Here is an 18792-nt window from a genome sequence, read left to right as displayed (position 1 = left end):
CATGGGTCAAACCCAAACTCAATTGACGCTACCTAAAATCGAGGATTTATCGATTTTTTTATGGCACTTAGCCAAAACCTCAAATATCTCTAAATTTAATACACGATATTACAAGATCTCGGCACTCAAGCACACCCTCATAATTGTTAGGGAAAAGTAATATGTTTGACTCTATATAATTAGGGGTGTCAACGGGTTGGGTTTACTTCGACCAAACCCTATAGGGTTCGGGTTTGGTGACAAAAAAGAATACCCGATTAAGACTCATGTCCCGACTTGAAGAACCGATTAATATATGGACCCGAGTATAGTTTGTGAAATTTTATACCAGACCCAAGCTTGACTCAAGCTTTGATTAAGACCATAAATTTTCAATGTAAAAATGATAAAAAATTATTATTTTATCAGGTATGATCTGGGTTTGGTTCATGTAGTTCTTATTGGATCTAGGTATGATTTATCTTATAGTAGGCTCGATTAGACCTGGGTCTAGACCCGGTATCCTACCCAAAAATCTGATCCAAGTTTGGTTCCACCTAGGTCGAACCAAAGCCGACCTATTGACACCCTTACATACAATGTCGTAAGCTTAAAGTAAAAACAACCACGATCTAACATTAATGTAAAAGGCTGACATGATTCCTGAATGAGTAGATGCATCATTACGAAGGGCAATATAAGATGGGGAAAGCATTTGACCCTCTAATTGGAACTCACAGGAGAAGGTTGGTTTGAGCAAATGTATTCAACATGGTCGAATTCGTAAGAATGAACACTTAGATCATATTTTTTATGTAAAAATATTATTTTTTGAAGGTTGAAAGTTTGGTACATTGTAGGCCGTTGATTTTTTAACCCTGAAAAAATCTCACATGCATGTTATAATAACATGTTTCAAAGGTCCTTTTCTACTAAACTAAACATGTAGATCGTGTCAAATGTGCAAAAAATAATAAAAATATTACAGTTTTTCACTGAGGGGTTCCTTACCCACGAGGGGTAGCAAATATTGACCCATAAAACGGTCCTGGTTTTTTTGTGAGCAAACTTTCTTGGATGACATCCAATCACTAAAGTGTCATAGTGAGTTTCCACTTTCTCAGTAGGATAGAGTGTGCGCTTAATTGTTGGGTAGTTCTGGGGTAGGACCTTGTCTCTGTGTGCTGGAACAGGTCGCTAAGTACAAATTTCACCATTGTGCGCTCAAAAAGTGACTATTTAGAAAATATTTAAAAAATTTTAATGTTTAATTCTTTAGGATAATGACGGCATCTATTTTACAATTTAACAATATTTTAATCTAAACTTTATTTTTTAATGACAAGAAAACCCGTATCGAAGACCAGGTCGCTTAATGGGCTCGGCCCACTGCGATATAAGACCCTTAAAGATTAAGACACAACCACCCTATTTTGTGGATTCTGATCGGGTGCAATCACATGGCACAAAATTTGTGCATTATGCACTTGACTGCCCTCCATCAGGCCCTGGGCCCCACAACTGACAGGCTGTCCTCAAGATGGAGGGTGATCAGGTGCTTAATGTTGGTGCAATTATATTGTATCTGATATTTTCATTGTTTTTATGTCCCCCGTACACCTGACGCCCGAACCGGATAAGCAATTCAAATCTTGTGCAGGCCTCTGTCAATTCCTCTGAGTTTCGATCTCGCGACCCTATCGTTGAAGTAAACTTTTCAGTTCAAACTTGAAAGTGACAAAATCAAGGCATGTCGTAGGTTCTTCTTTGAGGAATGGTGGCTTCGGGTGCCAGACTTTCAGCAGTTGGTAGGTCAATCGTGGGCTCAACCTGCTACGGGATCTTGGGTGGCCATCCGCATCCATGTTAAGCTTCTTCGTCTTCGGAAACGTATTAAGGAATGGCTAAGTTTTAATAACCTGAACAAGTTTAGGTTCATCGGCCAGTGGGAAGCTGAGCTCTCCGATTTGGCCCAACGTCAGGTCGATCTTGTTGGTGTACCGAAGGGTCAAGTGCTTCAATTGCAGGAGCGTATCGTCGTACTCTCTACTCTCATTGCAGAATGGAGAGCACGAGATGAGCTTAGATGGAAGTTGAGGGCTAGAGTTGCATGGTTGACTAATAGCGATGATAATACACAATTTTTTCATATGAACGCATCAAATAAATACAGTAAGAACTGTATACTCTCGATCGAGATCGATGGATGCCAGTTTGGTCCGCACAATTGCCTGCCAGCTATTACTTCTTATTTCTCCAGGTTGTATTCGGCCGACTTAGGCATCAGGGGGGTCATCGGCGATATGGGCTATAAGCAGTTGGCGGCAAACCAATTTGTTTCTTTGCAGGTTAGATTCACTGAAGTGGAGATTTCGAATGCTATTAGCGAACTATCGGGATGGAAGGCACCAGGCCTTAATGGTTTTCACATTGACTTCTTTAAAGCATTTTGGTCAACTGTAAAAACTGACCTGCTCCACTTGTTCGATGAATTTTATCGTAATGCGAGGCTGCCTAAACCATATCATGTGGCAGTCATCTCTTTGATTTCTAAGAGGCAAGGGGCATCAGACATATCCAACTTTAGGCCGATTTCGGTGATGGGTGCTCTGTATCGCATTATATCTAAGGTGTTGGCTAATCGGTTGCGCGCTATCATTGATCAACTTGTTTTGTCCGAACCAGGGTGCTTTTATTCCAGGTCGAAGTTTGCAAGGATCCTTTATTTGTGCAACTGAGCTTCTTCACTCTTTACAGTCGACTGGATCACCGCACTTCATGCTAAAATTGGATTTTCACAAGACTTATGACAGAATGGCATGGGATTTTCTGATTGAATCTCTAACAAATATGGGGCTTGGCAGCCGATTTATAGCATGGATTAAGGAGTTGGTCACAAAATCCGTATCATCAGTTTGCATCAATGGAATGAGAGGGGAAGAATTCAAGTTGGCTAGAGGTGTACGACAGGGTTGTCCTCTAGCACCTATCATTTTTAATATCGCGGTAGATGGTTTACCTATTCTCATGAAAAGGGCAGAAGAAACAGGCTTCTTGGAATCCTTGGGCATTCCTGGTTTTGTTGGTCACACAATTCAATATGCAGACGATACTTTAATATTTGGACATGCGAATGTTAATCAAATGTCTAGGTTGTACTTTATTATTAAAGTCTTTGCTGCAATTTCAGACCTTCGCCTGAACGAGAGTAAGTGCGCTCTGGTCTTACTCAATGCTGACCCTCTTCTCCAATCGGCTGCTGCAAGGATCTTCAACTGCCCAATATCCGACTTCCTGTCAATTTCTTGGGTCCATCGTTGCACTCTCTACAATCAGCGGGAACTTCTACTTGGATGTCTACCATAGAGCGGGTGCAAGGAAGATTGCAGGCTTGGAAGGCTCAATATTTATCTTTTGCGGGACGAGTGATGCTCATTCGCCATGTTTTAGCCCGATTACCAGAGTTTCGAATGAGCATGTCTATTATACTGACGACAGTAGAGCAGACGATCAATCGTTTGCTTTCGCACTTCCTTTGGTCTGGGAATGTGTCGCACAAAAAGTACCTGCTTGTTTCTTGTCAACAGATCGTGCTTCCGAGGCACCAAGGTGGCTTAGAGATTCCAACTATGAGAAAGAGGAGCATCGTTTTAGTCTTGAAGTGGGCTTGGGAAGCTTCCACATCTCAATCTTCTTGGGCTATGATTGTTAGGCAAAAATATGGTAGTCTACATGAATCCCTTCTTTCCACGCCCAGTTCAGTGTGTCATTCGTCCCTCTGGCTAGAGTGGCGGAAGACACTTCGATCCTTCAGTGGCAGAGATTTTAGGCCTGTCCATGGCATGACATGGGTTCACTGGGCCATGGCGAGCGGAGATAGGTTCTCCATTAAGCAAGTTTACCATTCCTTGTTGCCATCCGGGATGAACTGGTTTCCCAGTGATTGTATGTGGGGTAAGGGGCCAGCTCCAAGGGCAAAAGCTTTGGCGTGACTTGTGGCTCTGGATCGTGTTCAAACCCAAATTAATGTCAGGAAACGGGGGATTCAATTTCCAAGCATGTGTGTTCTTTACGAGAAGGTTGTAGAGGACACGACTCACCTATTTTGGCTCTGCCCGGTCATTCTAGACTTATTTTTTCAAACTTGGGGTGCGCCACTTGTTCAAACTCGTCCGTGCTCCGTTATTCGGGACCTCTTGCTTGGTCCTAGGATTGTACGACACAAAAAAAATGGAGATTACTGTGGCGGGTTTGGTTGCTTTCAGCATGGTGGGTCATATGGACTGAAAGAAACGACATCTTCTTCAGGGGCATCAAATTCGATTTCGGAAGGCTTCGACAATGGGTCATGTCTGATGTGTATCTGTCTCTTAAATTACATAGTAGGGGGGAGGGGCTGATCGGCTTGTACTCTGAACTATGTACAATCGCCATCTATATTGTGGCTGTTTTGCTCTTATGTTTCTCTTTTGTCTCTCCCATCCAATATTCTGTTGGATGTATTTTGGTAATGTTGAATGGTGAATGTTCTCTCTCTCTCTCTCTCTTGTACATGCACTACAGAGTTTGTAACCCAAACTGAAACTACAACACCACACGTATATTTGTGCGGATGCATAAACATGAAATTTTGCCCATCCAAATGGATGGGTTTCATAGATTTAGGCGATGTTTGGAAACTAGTCAGAAGTAGCCAGAGTGGGAATACCAACACCAGAATTGTTGGTGATGGATGGAGTTGTAAGAAATGATGCAAGTGAGATGGTATTTGACACGTCCAATTCCACATTTTACATCCCACTTACATGAGGTGGTAGTTACCAAATACTACACCAGATCTCACACAGGTGACTGCTTCAACAACCTTCCTAACGTTCTTTCAGTATTATTTCCAACTTTTTAGTTGCATTCCAAACAAATGCACATGTGGAAGTGGTAAATCTCCCGTAAAATCAAAGTGGGCGATAAAGTAGTCGAAAGTCATAGGAAAAAAGGTTTCATTTCAAAAAAATTGCCTAGACCGGATATGTCTTATTTGCAAAATGGGACACCAGTTGATATGGCATTCAATCCATTAAGAGTACCTTCACGAACGAATGTGGGACAAATATTTGAATGCTCACTCGAGTTAGCGGGAGACCTGTTGGGCAGATATTATAGAATAACACCCTTTGATGAGATATATGTTGGGTTTCCCTCCTTTGTGGGATCCATTGGTTCGATGCACATTCAGTATCACTGCAGAATTTCAAGCACGATGCTTGATCTTTTCGAAGATGATTTGGAGTATTTGCTGGATAGCGATTTGTAGAAGTCCTCTCAGCTAAATGACTATTCAACTGTTCAGAGTTTGAGGTTCAGCGAGTTGTCGATGACGATTTGTGGTGAGTGCCTTCAGTTGCATAGCGATTTGTGGTTAGCGTTATGTGTTTCAGTCGGATGACGATTTGTGGTTATCGTTGGATAGCGATTTGTGGTATCGCTGGATAGCGATTTGTGATAAGGCGCATCGTAAGTTATGCGAGATATTTAGTCTTCCGCATTTAATGTGAGTCTTGTCTTCTATTTAAGGGATGGATGAGAGAGCAAAAGCAATGGGAGAGAGCAAAAAAGGCAGAATATTAGGGAGAGAGTGTGAGAAACACTTTTAGGGCACCGAAAGGGTGCGGAGGAAAAAAAAAACAAGAAGTGTTGCGACACTTCTTTCAAGACAGCTTCGTCAAGCTAGTTCTTCAAATCATTCGTTCTTTGTTCCTCAGTGAGGCATATCCTCATGTTCATTTCGTTACACCTTGTGTGTTTGTAAGGCTTATGCCTTTTGGCCACTTTGTAATCTTTGTTTGAAGATAGTGGAAGTTGTTGACCTATTGGTCGTCGTGGACATACCTCAGTTGAGAGGGAACCACGTAAATCGTTGTGTGCTATTTTTATTTTCGCAGCTAGTTTGTTTTGGTTTATTTTTCTACCACTATCATCATCGTATTGTTTTCATCAATTCACACTTGTGGGGAGACCCGGTACGTCCATTTTAACCCCAACATATGGTATCAGAGATTTGGTTAGTATATTTGTGTGTGAAGTCATGGAGAATAACATTGGGCGTATGATCAGTTTGAATGGCACAAACTGGATGACATAGAAAACTAAAATAGAAGACCTCTTGGGTTATAAAGATTTGGATGAACCCATAGACGGTGTGAGAGGCAAACAAGAAGAGATGAAAGATGTCGAATAAAAAAAACTAGACCGAAAGGCGATCAGTTTCATTCGACAATGGATAGATGATAGTGTCTTTCATCATGTATCCATAGAAACTTTGACGCATGGTCTTTGAACCAAACTAGAAAGCCTTTATGATAGAAAGGCAGCAGTGAATAAGGCCTTTCTATTTCGAAAGCTTGTGAACCTCAAGTATAAAGAGGGCGGCTCTATTGCAGAGCATTTGAATGAGATCAAAAGCATTGTAAATCAGTTGGCCACAATGAAAATCACTTTTGATGATGAGTTACAAACTTTGTTGCTCTTATTTCCCTTCCTGAGAGTTGGGAAACCTTGGTGGTCACAGTCAGTAACTCTGCACCTGATGGAATGGTAACGATGAGCCAAATTACCAGCAGTCTGTTGAATGAAGAGTCCAGGAGAAAGTCATTAGGTCCTTCTACCTCAAAGGCGCTTGTGATTGAAAACAGGGGGAGAAGCAGAAGTAAGAGCAGGGCTTTGCACTACCATGGCAAATCCAGAGGCCACTCACACTCGAGCTCAAAGAAAGACGTCGAGTATTATTATTGCCACAAGAAGGGGCATATGAAGCGACAGTGCAGGAAGCTCAAGCTTAAGGAGTAGAACAGAGAGAAGAGCTCAGAAGAAAAATAAGGTGCCACAGTCACAGATGGAGAGCTCATGGTTGTCTGTGATGGCACTAGCATAAATTTGATCGATCAGGAGACCGATTGGGTGATTGACTCTGGAGCTTCATTTCATGTTACCTCACGGGTTGATTTCTTCACTTCCTACTCGCAAGGTGATTTCGGTAATGTCTCAATGGGAAATGAAGATGTGTCAAAGATTGTTGACATGGACGACATTTGCTTGGAAACAAGTGTTGGCTGTAAGTTGTTGCTGAAAAATGTGAGGCATGTACCAGACATCCAACTGAATCTGATCTCTGCTGGAAAGTTAGATGATGAGAGCTATAACAACACCTAAAGTGATGGAAGGTGGAAGCTAACCAAAGGCTCATTGGTGATAGCCAGAGGAACAAAGGCTCGTTCCCTTTACACTTTGTAAGCGAAGATCTGGAAGAGTGTTGTGAATGTTGTTGAGACTGGCTCGTCCACAAAATTATGGCATAGAAGGCTTGGGCATATGAGCAAGAAGGGGCTGCAAGTCGTAGTTAAGAAAGAGTTCCTGACAAGTGCAGCAGGTACATCTTTGGAACCTTGTGTTCATTGCTTCCATGGTAAACAAAATAGAGTTTCTTTCCATAGATGCATTGCATCTAGAAAATCTCATGTTCTAAATCTTGTACATTCTGATGTGTGTGGACCTTTAAAGGTCAAGACACTTGGTGGTGCATTGTACTTTATGACTTTCATTGATGATCACTCTAGGAAAGTCTGGGCTTATACACTGAGGACTAAAGACCAAGTTCTAGATGTATTTAAGCACTTTCAGGCTATGGCTAAATAAGAAACTAGCAGGCAGTTGAAGTGTGTTCGCTCGGATAATGGTGGCAAATACATTGGGCCATTTAATCAGTATTGCACCAATCATGGCATCAAGCATGAAAGAACTATAAGGATGACACCTCAACAGAATGGGGTTGCTGAGAGGATGAAGCACATCATTCTTAAGAGAGTCAGATGTTTGCTGTCACACTCTAAATTGCCAAGATCTTTCTGGGGTGAGACAATGAGGACAACAATTGATCTTATCAACTTGTCTCCTTTTATTCCCTTGAAGGGAGATGTTCCAGAGAAAGTTTGGATAGGAAAAGAACCTTTCTATGGACACTTAAGAGTGTTCGGCTCTAGAGCATTTATTCACATTCTGAAGGAAGAGAGGTCCAAGCTTGATCCAAAAGTCAAGCAATGCATATTCATTGGCTATGGACATGAAGAATTTGGCTACAGACTGTATGACCCTATTGATAAAAAGGTGGTCAGAAGTCAAGATGTTGTCTTATTGGAAGATTAGACCATTGAAGACATTGGTGAGTCTGAGCCATCAGAGTCCAGTACAGGTGATCTTATTGATTTAGATCCCCTAGATGCGCCGACTGTTCATGATTTCGTGGAGGAGATTCCACCTCCTCGCAATGATGCAAAGGAAGGAAGTGTTGAGTCAGAAATTGAGGGGGAGCCAACACCCCAAGAGTCACTTCCTCAGACTCCGATAAGGAGATCCACTAGAGAAAAATAGTCATCCAGAAAATACTCATCAAATGAGTATGTGATGATTACAGATCAAGGTGAGCCAGAAACTTTTGAAGAAGTTTTGGAGGATGAAAACAAGTCTGAGTGGTTTAAGGCAATGAAAGAAGAAATGGATTCATTGCATGCGAATCACACCTTTGATCTGGTAAAGACAACTAAAGGGAAGAAGGTGTTAAAGAACAAATGGGTCTTCAAGTAGAAGACTGATGAAAACAACTCTCAACCTAGATACAAGGCACATCTTGTTGTGAAAGGTTTTGCTCAGAAGAAAAGAGTTGACTTTGATGAGATCTTCTCACCACTTGTGAAGATGCCCTCCATCTGAACTGTGCTCGATATAGCTGCAAGCATGAATTTGGAAGTTGAGCAGCTTGATGTGAAGACTGCATTTCTATATGGTGACTTGGAAGAAGAAATTTATATGGAGCAACCTGAGAGTTTCATTGACAAGGGTAAAAAGCACCTAGTTTGCAAGTTGAAGAAGAGCTTGTATGGATTGAAGCAAGACCAAGGCAGTGGTATAAGAAATTTGATTTCTTTATGAATGAGCATGGATACTCAAGAACCTCCACAGACCATTGTGTGTTTGTGAAGAAATTTCCAGATGGTAATTTTATCATTCTCTTGCTTTATATGGATGATATACTGATTGTGAGCCAAGACATCAGCAAGATTAGCAAGTTAAAGTTGGAGCTAAGTGAGACATTTGCCATGAAGGATTTAGGTCCAGCAAAGCAGATTCTTGGGATGAGAATCGTTCATGACAGATCACATGAGATGATATGGTTATCTTAAGAAAAGTATATCAGAAAGGTTCTTGAGAGGTTCAACATGGACAAAGCAAAGCCTGTTAATTGTCCACTTGCAGGCCATTTCAAACTTAGCTCAAGACAATGTCCTACAAATGATGAAGAAGGAACAAAGATGCAGAAAATTCCCTATGCTTCGGCAGTAGGTTCGTTGATGTATGCTATATATATATAAAGTAATGCTAAGCTGCTTCGGGATTACCTACACACATAGTAAAATCATAGATGTAGTATCTTCTCAATCGGACTCCGTGTTCAACATAGTTATTTGATAAGAATCATGTCCGGATCATGTTTTTGGACATAAAATAAGATTTTTTAAATCATGAAACTTTGCTACATTTTAGGCCGTTGATTTTTTTAAGGTCTTAAAAAACCTATACAATGATTACAATCGCATGATCTAAAACTTGTTTTCTGTTTAAAAATGCATATAGATCACATTTATAAGGTCTTATCAACAAAAAAAAAAACTACAAGATTTGGAAAACCCAAACCTTTTACTAGATGGGAGTAGGTGCTCTATATATAGGAAGAGGGACCGTCCAACTAAAAGAAGGTCCAAAATCTACAACCCATGATAATCCACGGTGTTCTTTTTCTAACAACCGAGTTTTATATCGATCACATTTTTTCAACAAAAGAAACTTTTTTTAAGCTATGAAAAAATTGAGCATTTGTGACCATTGATTTTTGAATCACCAAAAAAAAACACTTGCATAAACTGGATTCCCATGAAACAAAAAATTTGATCCCAACCAAATAGACCATGTAGATCATATCTATAAAGATTCACATAAAATAACACGAGCTATGAGATATTGCTCATTTCAACTCATTAATATTGTATGCACATCCCCACTAACTAACTATGTATATATTGTATGCACATCTCCACTAACTAACTAACTAACTAACTATATATATATATATAAAAGGAAGACTCTATTAAACATCAAGAAGTCTTTTTTTTATGAGGAATGTTGAAACCACCTGCGAAATCAGACCCTGCGCTGGTTATGCATATCGCACATTCAGCCGTTGATACCACGGTGTAAACCCCCTGAGACACACCTTGTCTTTAGGGAGTCGTCTTGCTTCGGCACGAGCTAAAGGCATGATACCCTTACCCTTCATAATGCAAGGGGCTGACATTTGTGAGAAACTCTAACCACCCGCCTAGCAGCCAAGGGCCCTTCCATTACACAAAACCCTTTGGGGCTACCAATCCACGTCTCCATGACTTGCTACTTACTATATTTGTATCCATGACTTACCACCCAAGGAATTGGCATCCACGCCATCTTGTCCGTTGAAGGGCATGACCAGTCTCCCTAAGGTTATAAATTAATGAGACATGATCAACTAGGCTAAGAGACTAATGGCTCTCACTTCTTTTTTTTGAAAGGCAAGGTGGGGTTTGGCAGACCCCATCAGTTATTCAACCTACCATTGGGTTTTGAACCTGCAACTTCCCACTACAAGGAGACATGCACTGACAGCTCCTACCAACAACACAGCTTTGGCTACTAATGACTCACTTAATTAGGAGCAAATATGTATTTTGGCAACGTCTTAACATAATCTTACTTAGGACAAGAAATAAATAGGAAGAGTTTGACTAGCCCTGAACCCATCATCTAGCTTGACTTGACCCATTGCTTGGTTAACTTTGAGTTTCTCATAGCTACATTTACAAACATAAAAAATGAACCAGAAGAGACAAATAAGCTGTGTTGATTGAGGGAGAATTGTCTTTTTCTTTTTATTTTTTTTTGCTGTTTGATGAGCAAGTTGAGGGATAACGCCATGAACCTGAGACCCCAATTTGTATATATTACATAATAATATTTTGTCAAAAAATAATGTTTTTTATATTTCAAAGACCTGTTTGTTCCATTTTCATGGATGGGAATGATCTATCATACAAAAATAGGCATCGATTTTTAAAAGCTCTTGCCAGTTCAATTTAATTGAGAGAAGTATGAAAGGATTAATAAAAGGTAACCAACGGGGGCTCTGCTTGTTTGGTAGGAGCTGTTAGTGCAAGTCACCATGTGATGGAACGTTGCAAGTTCAAAACCCAATGGTATGTAGTGTAACGGGTGGAGTCGGCCTAACCCCATCTTGCTTATTAAAAATAAGAAAGAAAAGGTAACAAAAAAAAAACTGAGACTCACCGATGCCAACATGACAATTTTAACTGTGATGTTTAAGGGGGTGTTTGTGTGTCATGGAAAATTCAAGTTTTTTCGCAAAAAATGCATCGATGGGCGTGCGTTTCTGCAGAACTTACAATGCCAAAACAAACATGGCATATGGAAAAATGCCTCGACGGGTGTGTCATTTTACACACTTAACTCTCATTTTTCTCGAAAAACTGTTCTCATGTGGGTCCCATTTAGTTTCCGCCGCAGAGGAATCCACTAAAGAAGTGCCGCAGAACCCTATTCCTTGACAAGAAAACGCCGCTAAATGTTTGTTTCATCGTAGCCAAAAGACTAGAAAAAGAGACGTCACATTTTTTAAATGCGGCCCAACTTTGACAATCCATGCAGCAAACGTCTGGTCGACTCGGAATCGTAGCTTTCTCAAAAGCCAGTCTGGTAAAAGGTCCCTCAAGGACAGAGTAGGACGCCGGACCCACTTGAATCCAGACCGAGTTCGTCCTATCGTTTATGAATGCCAATGGATTCACATAAATGAATGCACCATCTAAATCTAACCCATGGCCTAGTCTCAGAGTGCAAGCAAAATATGAGGGACCGACAATCTGCCGTCGGTGATGATTTTTTATTCTTCTTTGGATTATAAAAAAATATAATAGAAAAAAAATAGATACCAACGGGAGATCCGCTTATCTGGCAAGAGCAGTTAGTGCACGTCACTTGTGTTGGTTGTAAGTTCGAATCCCAATGGTACTGTCGAAAAAAAGGGAAAAAAAAAGTAAATGCGTGTGACCCTGTCCACTAATAACCTAACAGGCTTACACGTTTGGCACTCAGAACCAAACAAACTTTTTTCTCTTAAACAGTTTAATGTTGCTAATTCCATTTAGTGCACGTCACATGTAGTTTTTTTATTATTTATAATTGAATCATTTGCACACAATTAAAAAATGACAAAGCAAGCATGCATAATGTTGCTAATTCCATTTTCTTTTGATACCTCAAAGAGTAAGGAAAGGGTGATTTTTTTGTCTTTCTATCATTGACATTCTGTTTATGATAGAGATAATATCTTTTTTTTTTCTAGCATTATTTACCATATGTGAAGTTTGATTGAGATTGCCTTGATATTTTACATTTAAATTTGTTTCGGTTGTATTTTGTGCTTTGCACAATTTATAGTTTAATCCATCTTTGTCATGGTGATCTCCTTCTCTTTGTTGTATTTTTTGTTTTTGTTTGTAGGTGGGATTCAGGATCAACTGTTGGTGAGTTTGACGGTCATTCAAGACGTGTCTTAAGTTGTGCATTCAAGCCTACAAGACCTTTTCGTATTGTTACATGTGGAGAAGATTACTTGGTGAATTTCTATGAGGGACCACCATTTAGGTTCAAACTGTCACAAAGGTTAGTCTTGTTTATGGTATTAAGAGATTGATTTATACTATATTAGGTCAATGATAGTGCAAATTTGCTAAAGGTTCAGCTGTTTTAACATAATTGTTTTGTATGAAGAATCCTTTGGTACATTGTCTTTCTTTTTTGGTAAAGGTATGAGGATCCAATGCAGGAACTGAAGCGTGACATGTTAGCCTGTCGAAGCAAATGAAATTCTAATAGCTATTCAGTATATGATGTGTTAGCTTTTAAGTAAATAATGACCATTCTCAAACTTTAGGAGTGCACTCTGGCTTGAAACATTACTATAACGTTTAACTTGCAATGGAATATAAAATCATGGTATAAATAAGTGTTCCTAGTATCTTCATGCTTGAATGACATTTTCCAAAAGCAATGCACATGATGTAAATAATATTTTCTCCAAATTGTAAGGAATTATGTGCTCTAGTGAGGGAGATGTATACATGCCCTTTATCTGATGTGTAGTCTGTTTAAAACTAGTAAGAGAATTAACTAATAACATCCAAGGGGAATATATCAGGGTATTGAAGATAACATTTAAACTATTATTCCTAAAATGGCCAACACAGGTTTAAATTAACTGCACCGTCTAGGTAAATGTTTTAATATAATTGATCTTTGTTCTTGTAGGGACAGGACTACCACTTTTTCTACCAAAAATCTAAACAGATTTTTCAAGCCATAACTAGAGAGCTTTTCTGTCCTAGAGGATGGGCCCTGCTGGTTTCCAGATCACAGTTCATATCTTGATAATATTGCTTTAAAATACATTATAACTGCCAAGCCCCCTTCATGAGAGCGATATAGTTATGAATCTAGTCTGAGCACATCAGGAACACTTACTAATTTAGGTCTCTCTCCCTCTGTGTTTAAGGCTGGAAGGTTATAAAAATGGCAAAAAGCAGAAAATATGACAAGAACATGAGGGGCTTGGCAAACTTTCTTTTTCTTAACAGTTAACATAGGTTATGGATATATAAATGATAAAAGAGTAAGTTAACCGATAAGGGAAAAGGCTACTAACAAATGATGCTTCTCTAGAAAATCTAATTGCACATTCATAAAGGTTTAAGTTTCATATATACATATGGATTCATACAGTTTGAGGATTTGATTAACATATTTGTTAGATTTGAAATTAGATCAAACTAGATTAGCTTTCTATTCAAAGTAATTTAAACATGTATCTCTATTTGAATCTTTATGGCTATGGCCACATATGAGAAAAAATGGAAAGAATGGAGAATGGGGCATGCCAAGATTATGTCTTGGGTCATTAGTAGTCTTGATATCAAGAAGTGCTTGAGTCTAGCTAAATTTGAACATGCAAATAAATATTTGCATGAGACTATCTTAAGAAAATGTATTCTCTTAAATCTATGTCACATGGGTGCAGGTGCAGGGGCAGGGGTGCGACACTTTAAAAAAACTTGGGTGCGGGGATGCGGCAAAAAGTTGGACATAAATGACCCTGGGTGCATTGACTGCACCCAGGGTCAGGTTGATCGCATCGGGTGCGGGTGCGATGTGAGTGCGGCACCTAGTTGAAGAGTCCATGTGACATAGTCTTAAAGATATTACCCACATTTGCAACTTGTAAGACAAGGTACACACTATGATTCAAGGAGAAAAATGTATTAGAGAATATTTTAGTAAGTTGTTCGACCTTTGGAATGAGTTTGCTCTTCTTGAGTCACAATGACATTATCCCAAAGACATAGAACTCCGTCAAAGACAAATTGATGTGAAACATTTCTATCAATTCATCAATGGTCTAAGACCGGAGTTTGAGTCTACTAAATCGGCTTTTCTTCATAAAGGAGAAGTTCTCTCTATTGAAGAGCTAAGTATGAAAGAAAATAGACTAAAAAAAAGACATTTAAAGATGATGATAATTCGGTCATAGCCGTGTCTAGGCTGAGAAACCATGTCCATGCTTACCAACTACTACATTATAACTGTCACATTATAAGAGACCAAACAATGATAGCTATGGAAAGCAAGACAATGAGTTTGAAAAATAAATAAATTATTTGCTATTATTGTCGTGAACCGGGGTATGTCAAGATATATTGTCCTAAACTAAAGATACCCTATGAGAAGAAGGTAGCCTCCGTTGCTCAAGAGTCAAGTGAATTCAAAGCTACACAAGAATCAACTATTGAGAGCATGTCCTTGACTCAAATTGTAGAAGCTCTTCAACCTCTATTCAAAGGAGCTTCACCAACCGAAGCTACGGTCTCTTCTGTTGGCATCTTTGATCCCAGTAAGTCTCTTTGGCTTCTTGGCTCATGTGCCTCATTTCATATGACACTAAATTGTGATATTTTATCTGGATGTCATAACTCAAGCGAGTCAAATGTTTTTTATTGTTGATAGAATATCTCTTGAGATAAAGGGAATAAGAAATTTTGAAAATATTTTAAAGAGATTTTTTATTCAAAAAATTAGATATATTCCCAAGTTAAGCCTAAATCTTTTATTTGTCTCTTAATTATGTGACCTTTGGTATAATGTTTCTTTCTCTTCTATTGGTTTATGAGTGCGGGATCGTCTCTCAGGGAAGCTGATTGGAGAAGGCTGTAAAGAAGGAGGTTTATACTACATAGATTTTTTGGAAATGCCTAAGAATACTTTTTGTTATAATGTTTAAAAACTGAATTTTGGATTTTGGAGCTCCCTAACCAAAATCTTCTGAAATATTATCTGCATGAATGCAACCAAAACTGATTGGAGCTCCCATGTGGCAGGTCATGAATCCCCTTGTCATTTTGTGGTTGATGTATGCTTCAAAATTTCCCTTCATATCTTCATCTGGTCTGATACCATCTTCAGATTGATGGTAACATGATTATGTTCCTTTGATGTGTGAAAGAATATGTGGTGTGTGCGAACTGTGAAACAAGGTGAGAGAAATGAGTGAGTGAGGAGGAAGAAGAAGATATAGGAAAAGAGAGGAAGTGAGAAAAGACAAGGGAGAAAGAGAATAGAGGCTGGAATCGTGCCCTATCCCTCTCATATTGACCCTTATAAAGGTAATTTAAGTCAGTTTACAAAAATGCCCTTCATAACTATATCTTTTGACCTATTGGGTCTTGAATACAAAAAAGGACTTCACTAGCCAATCAATTTTGACTCTCATGTAATGCTTCCTTATAACATATTGTACTTCAAAGGATAAACCAGAGTTGCCAGTTGGGGAAGCGATTCGGGTAGCGGAAGCGGGAAGTGAGGGGGAAGCGAAAAAAGGAAAAAACAAAAAAAGGAAAAAACAAAAAAAGGAAAAAAAGATACATTTTGGAAGCGCCACGTTTCGCGCCTCCGAAATACGCTTCGGAGAAGCATGCTTCCCCATGTCCTATGGTACTTCCGGTAACCCTGGGATAAACCTCTAAACTGGTCATCATGATGTATATGAACCCTTTATTTTTGTTACCTCATTAATTCACTGGTCTGCACTCCAGTTAAGCTAACCAAAACAGAAAAAGTGAAAAAGTGGAAAACTTCCCTTAAGTATTCACTAAACCTGCCATCTTCTGATCGATGCAATTGGATTGAGTGTTAGATGTCTTCATCCTTCTAAGATTTTAATTCATGGTAGCCTCTTGGTTCAAGATAGAACGCAGAAACATAACATTTATTCAAGTTTCCTTGCATTGCTTGTTTGGCTCATCAAATATTGTGCATTGGTGTGATTTGGCTACATTGTTTACAAGATGCCTTTCCCCATTAATTGTTGAAGCATACTCTTTATTTTGGAGCAACAGTCGTGTCCTTGATTTGCAGAGTCCAATGCAAAACTTCTGGAAAAATGTTCTAGGGTTCATATTAATTAACATCGAGTGCTTGGTATTTTTTCTTTTTTTTTTTTCAAAATTTCTTGTAGGAGAAATGTAGTCATTATTTTAATTTTATGTCAATGATAAAAAACTCATTCATGGCATTGTAGCAATGTAGGCTTGTGGCCATAATAAAATATAATGTGCTGAGGAAGATGTTCTTGATTGTGTCTTACCGAACAAAGGTAGTATGTAAAGGAAAAATTATTGTTTGAAGTGCAGGGAACATTCCAACTTTGTCAATTGCGTAAGGTTTTCTCCTGATGGAAGCAAGTTTATCAGTGTAAGTTCAGATAAGAAAGGTATACTATATGATGGGAGGACAGGAGAAAAGATTGGGGAGCTATCTGCTGAAGGTCACAATGGTAACATCTATGCTGTTAGTTGGAGTCCTGACAGTAAAGCGGTATTTATGATATTCCTATGCTATTTTCATTATTGATTAATAATTATACTTCCAGTGGTGGACTTAGGATGCAAATATCTACATTGAATGATATCTACTTTTTCCTTTTTCAGATTCTTAGATTGATAATATGAACATTTTAATTGGAACACAATTAAATTTAAATGTTACTTATATAATCAAATGCCTGACTAATGGAGAGTTTTTCTTCTACTTTTTTGTTTTTTGGTTGATCGAAGAAGCACATTCATTTATCTGTTGAATGAAAGTTTTATACAATCTGGTTTACCTATATTCTAATGGTCTCCAGCACCATACTGGTTCTGATGGGGCTGTACTTGTCTGTATTACAGGTGTGAGTGGAAGTGTTAATCCAAAGTTTCATTGTGTGCTTTAGTCTGCTTTACTTTGGTATTGATAGAAAATTCTTTCATATTTTCTGTGCAGTTGGATAAACCTGGTTGAGGTTATATTTGTCACAAAATGGCACGGATCCCAATACCCTCCATAATGGACTCCGAGGGTCAAAACATAATGCATTTGAACAAAAACATAAGAACTAAAATGAAACACAATAGAATGTGAGTAAATAACTTCATTAATAAAGAACAGTAAAAATACAAAAAAAATACATTTTAATCCTCATTACAATACACTAAAAAACACACAAGAAGCCTAAAACCATGGTTGCTAGTCGAGGAAGCGGGAAGCGATATGTGAAGTGGAAGCGGGAAGCGTGGCACTTTCAAAATTTTAGGAAGCGGGAAGCATGGGACGACTTAAAAGCGAATCAAGAATCGTCTCGAAAGCGAATCTGGAAGCGACCTAGGAAGCGAGGGGGAAGCGAAAAATAAAATAAAAATAAAAATACAAAAAAAGGGAGGAAATGCAGGGAAAGCGAAGGAGAAGCGTGCTTCCCATAAATGGGAAGTGTGTTTCCTATAAATGGGAAGCATGTTTCCCATAAAAGAGAAACGCGCTTCCCATAAATGGGAAATGCGCTTTTCAAAAAAATTGGCGCTTCTCAGTGCGTTTTGGAAGCGCGACGTTTTACGCTTCTGAAACATGCTTCCCCACTAGGCTAGGTGCTTCCAGTAACTCTGCCTAAAACTACTCATCACTCCCTCACCTTACAAAGGCACCCACCCACCCATATTTATAGAGAAAAGAAGGAAGAAGAGAGAGATTAAAGGAGAGAAAAAGGGAGACCACACTAACCATTGGACCATAAGTCAAACAACTAGTCCAAGTCAACCAAAGTTGACTTAACTTTAAAGTATATATATCAGAGTTACCGAAAGCACCTAGCCTAGTGGAAGCACGAAATGTTGTGCTTCCGAAACGCGTTGGGAAGCGCCATTTTTTTTGAGAAGCGTGCTTTCCCGTTGCTTACCCCGCGCTTCTCCTGCGCTTCCTCCCTTTTTTCATTTTTTTTTATTTTTATTTTTTCGCTTCCCCCTCGCTTCGTAGGTCGCTTCCGGTTCGCTTCCTAGGTCGCTTCCAAGATGATTCTTGATTCGCTTTTAAGTAGTCTCACGTTTCTCGCTTCCTAAAATTTTGAAAGTGCCACGCTTCCTGCTCCTGCTTCCTCGACTGGCAACCATGATATATGTTAACGCCCCCGCTCAAACTTACATTGACTCACTATAAGTTTGCAATTACAAAAGGAATCCCATTACACAAGATATCAACATGTTCTTCTATAATACAAATTCTTGAAGGAGCTTCTAGATC

General features: G+C 39.1%; 1 protein-coding gene across 1 annotated transcript in view; it reads left to right on the top strand.

Annotated features, from left to right (window-relative positions):
- The first annotated feature begins 681 nt into the window (after window positions 1–681).
- The window catches only part of LOC149829718 (actin-interacting protein 1-2-like), a 28643-nt gene continuing 10532 nt past the window's right edge, over window positions 682–18792 (top strand). The window contains exons 1-3 of the mRNA XM_090015277.1: window positions 682–725; window positions 12637–12798; window positions 16875–17058. Coding sequence (XP_089871403.1) covers window positions 682–725; window positions 12637–12798; window positions 16875–17058 — 390 coding nt within the window. The remainder of the gene's footprint in view (window positions 726–12636; window positions 12799–16874; window positions 17059–18792) is intronic.

Source organism: Nuphar pumila, chromosome 8 (assembly GCF_984573655.1).
Source record: "Nuphar pumila chromosome 8, dmNupPumi1.hap1.1, whole genome shotgun sequence".
NCBI lineage: Eukaryota > Viridiplantae > Streptophyta > Magnoliopsida > Nymphaeales > Nymphaeaceae > Nuphar > Nuphar pumila.
This window is presented reverse-complemented; position numbering and strand designations above follow the sequence as displayed.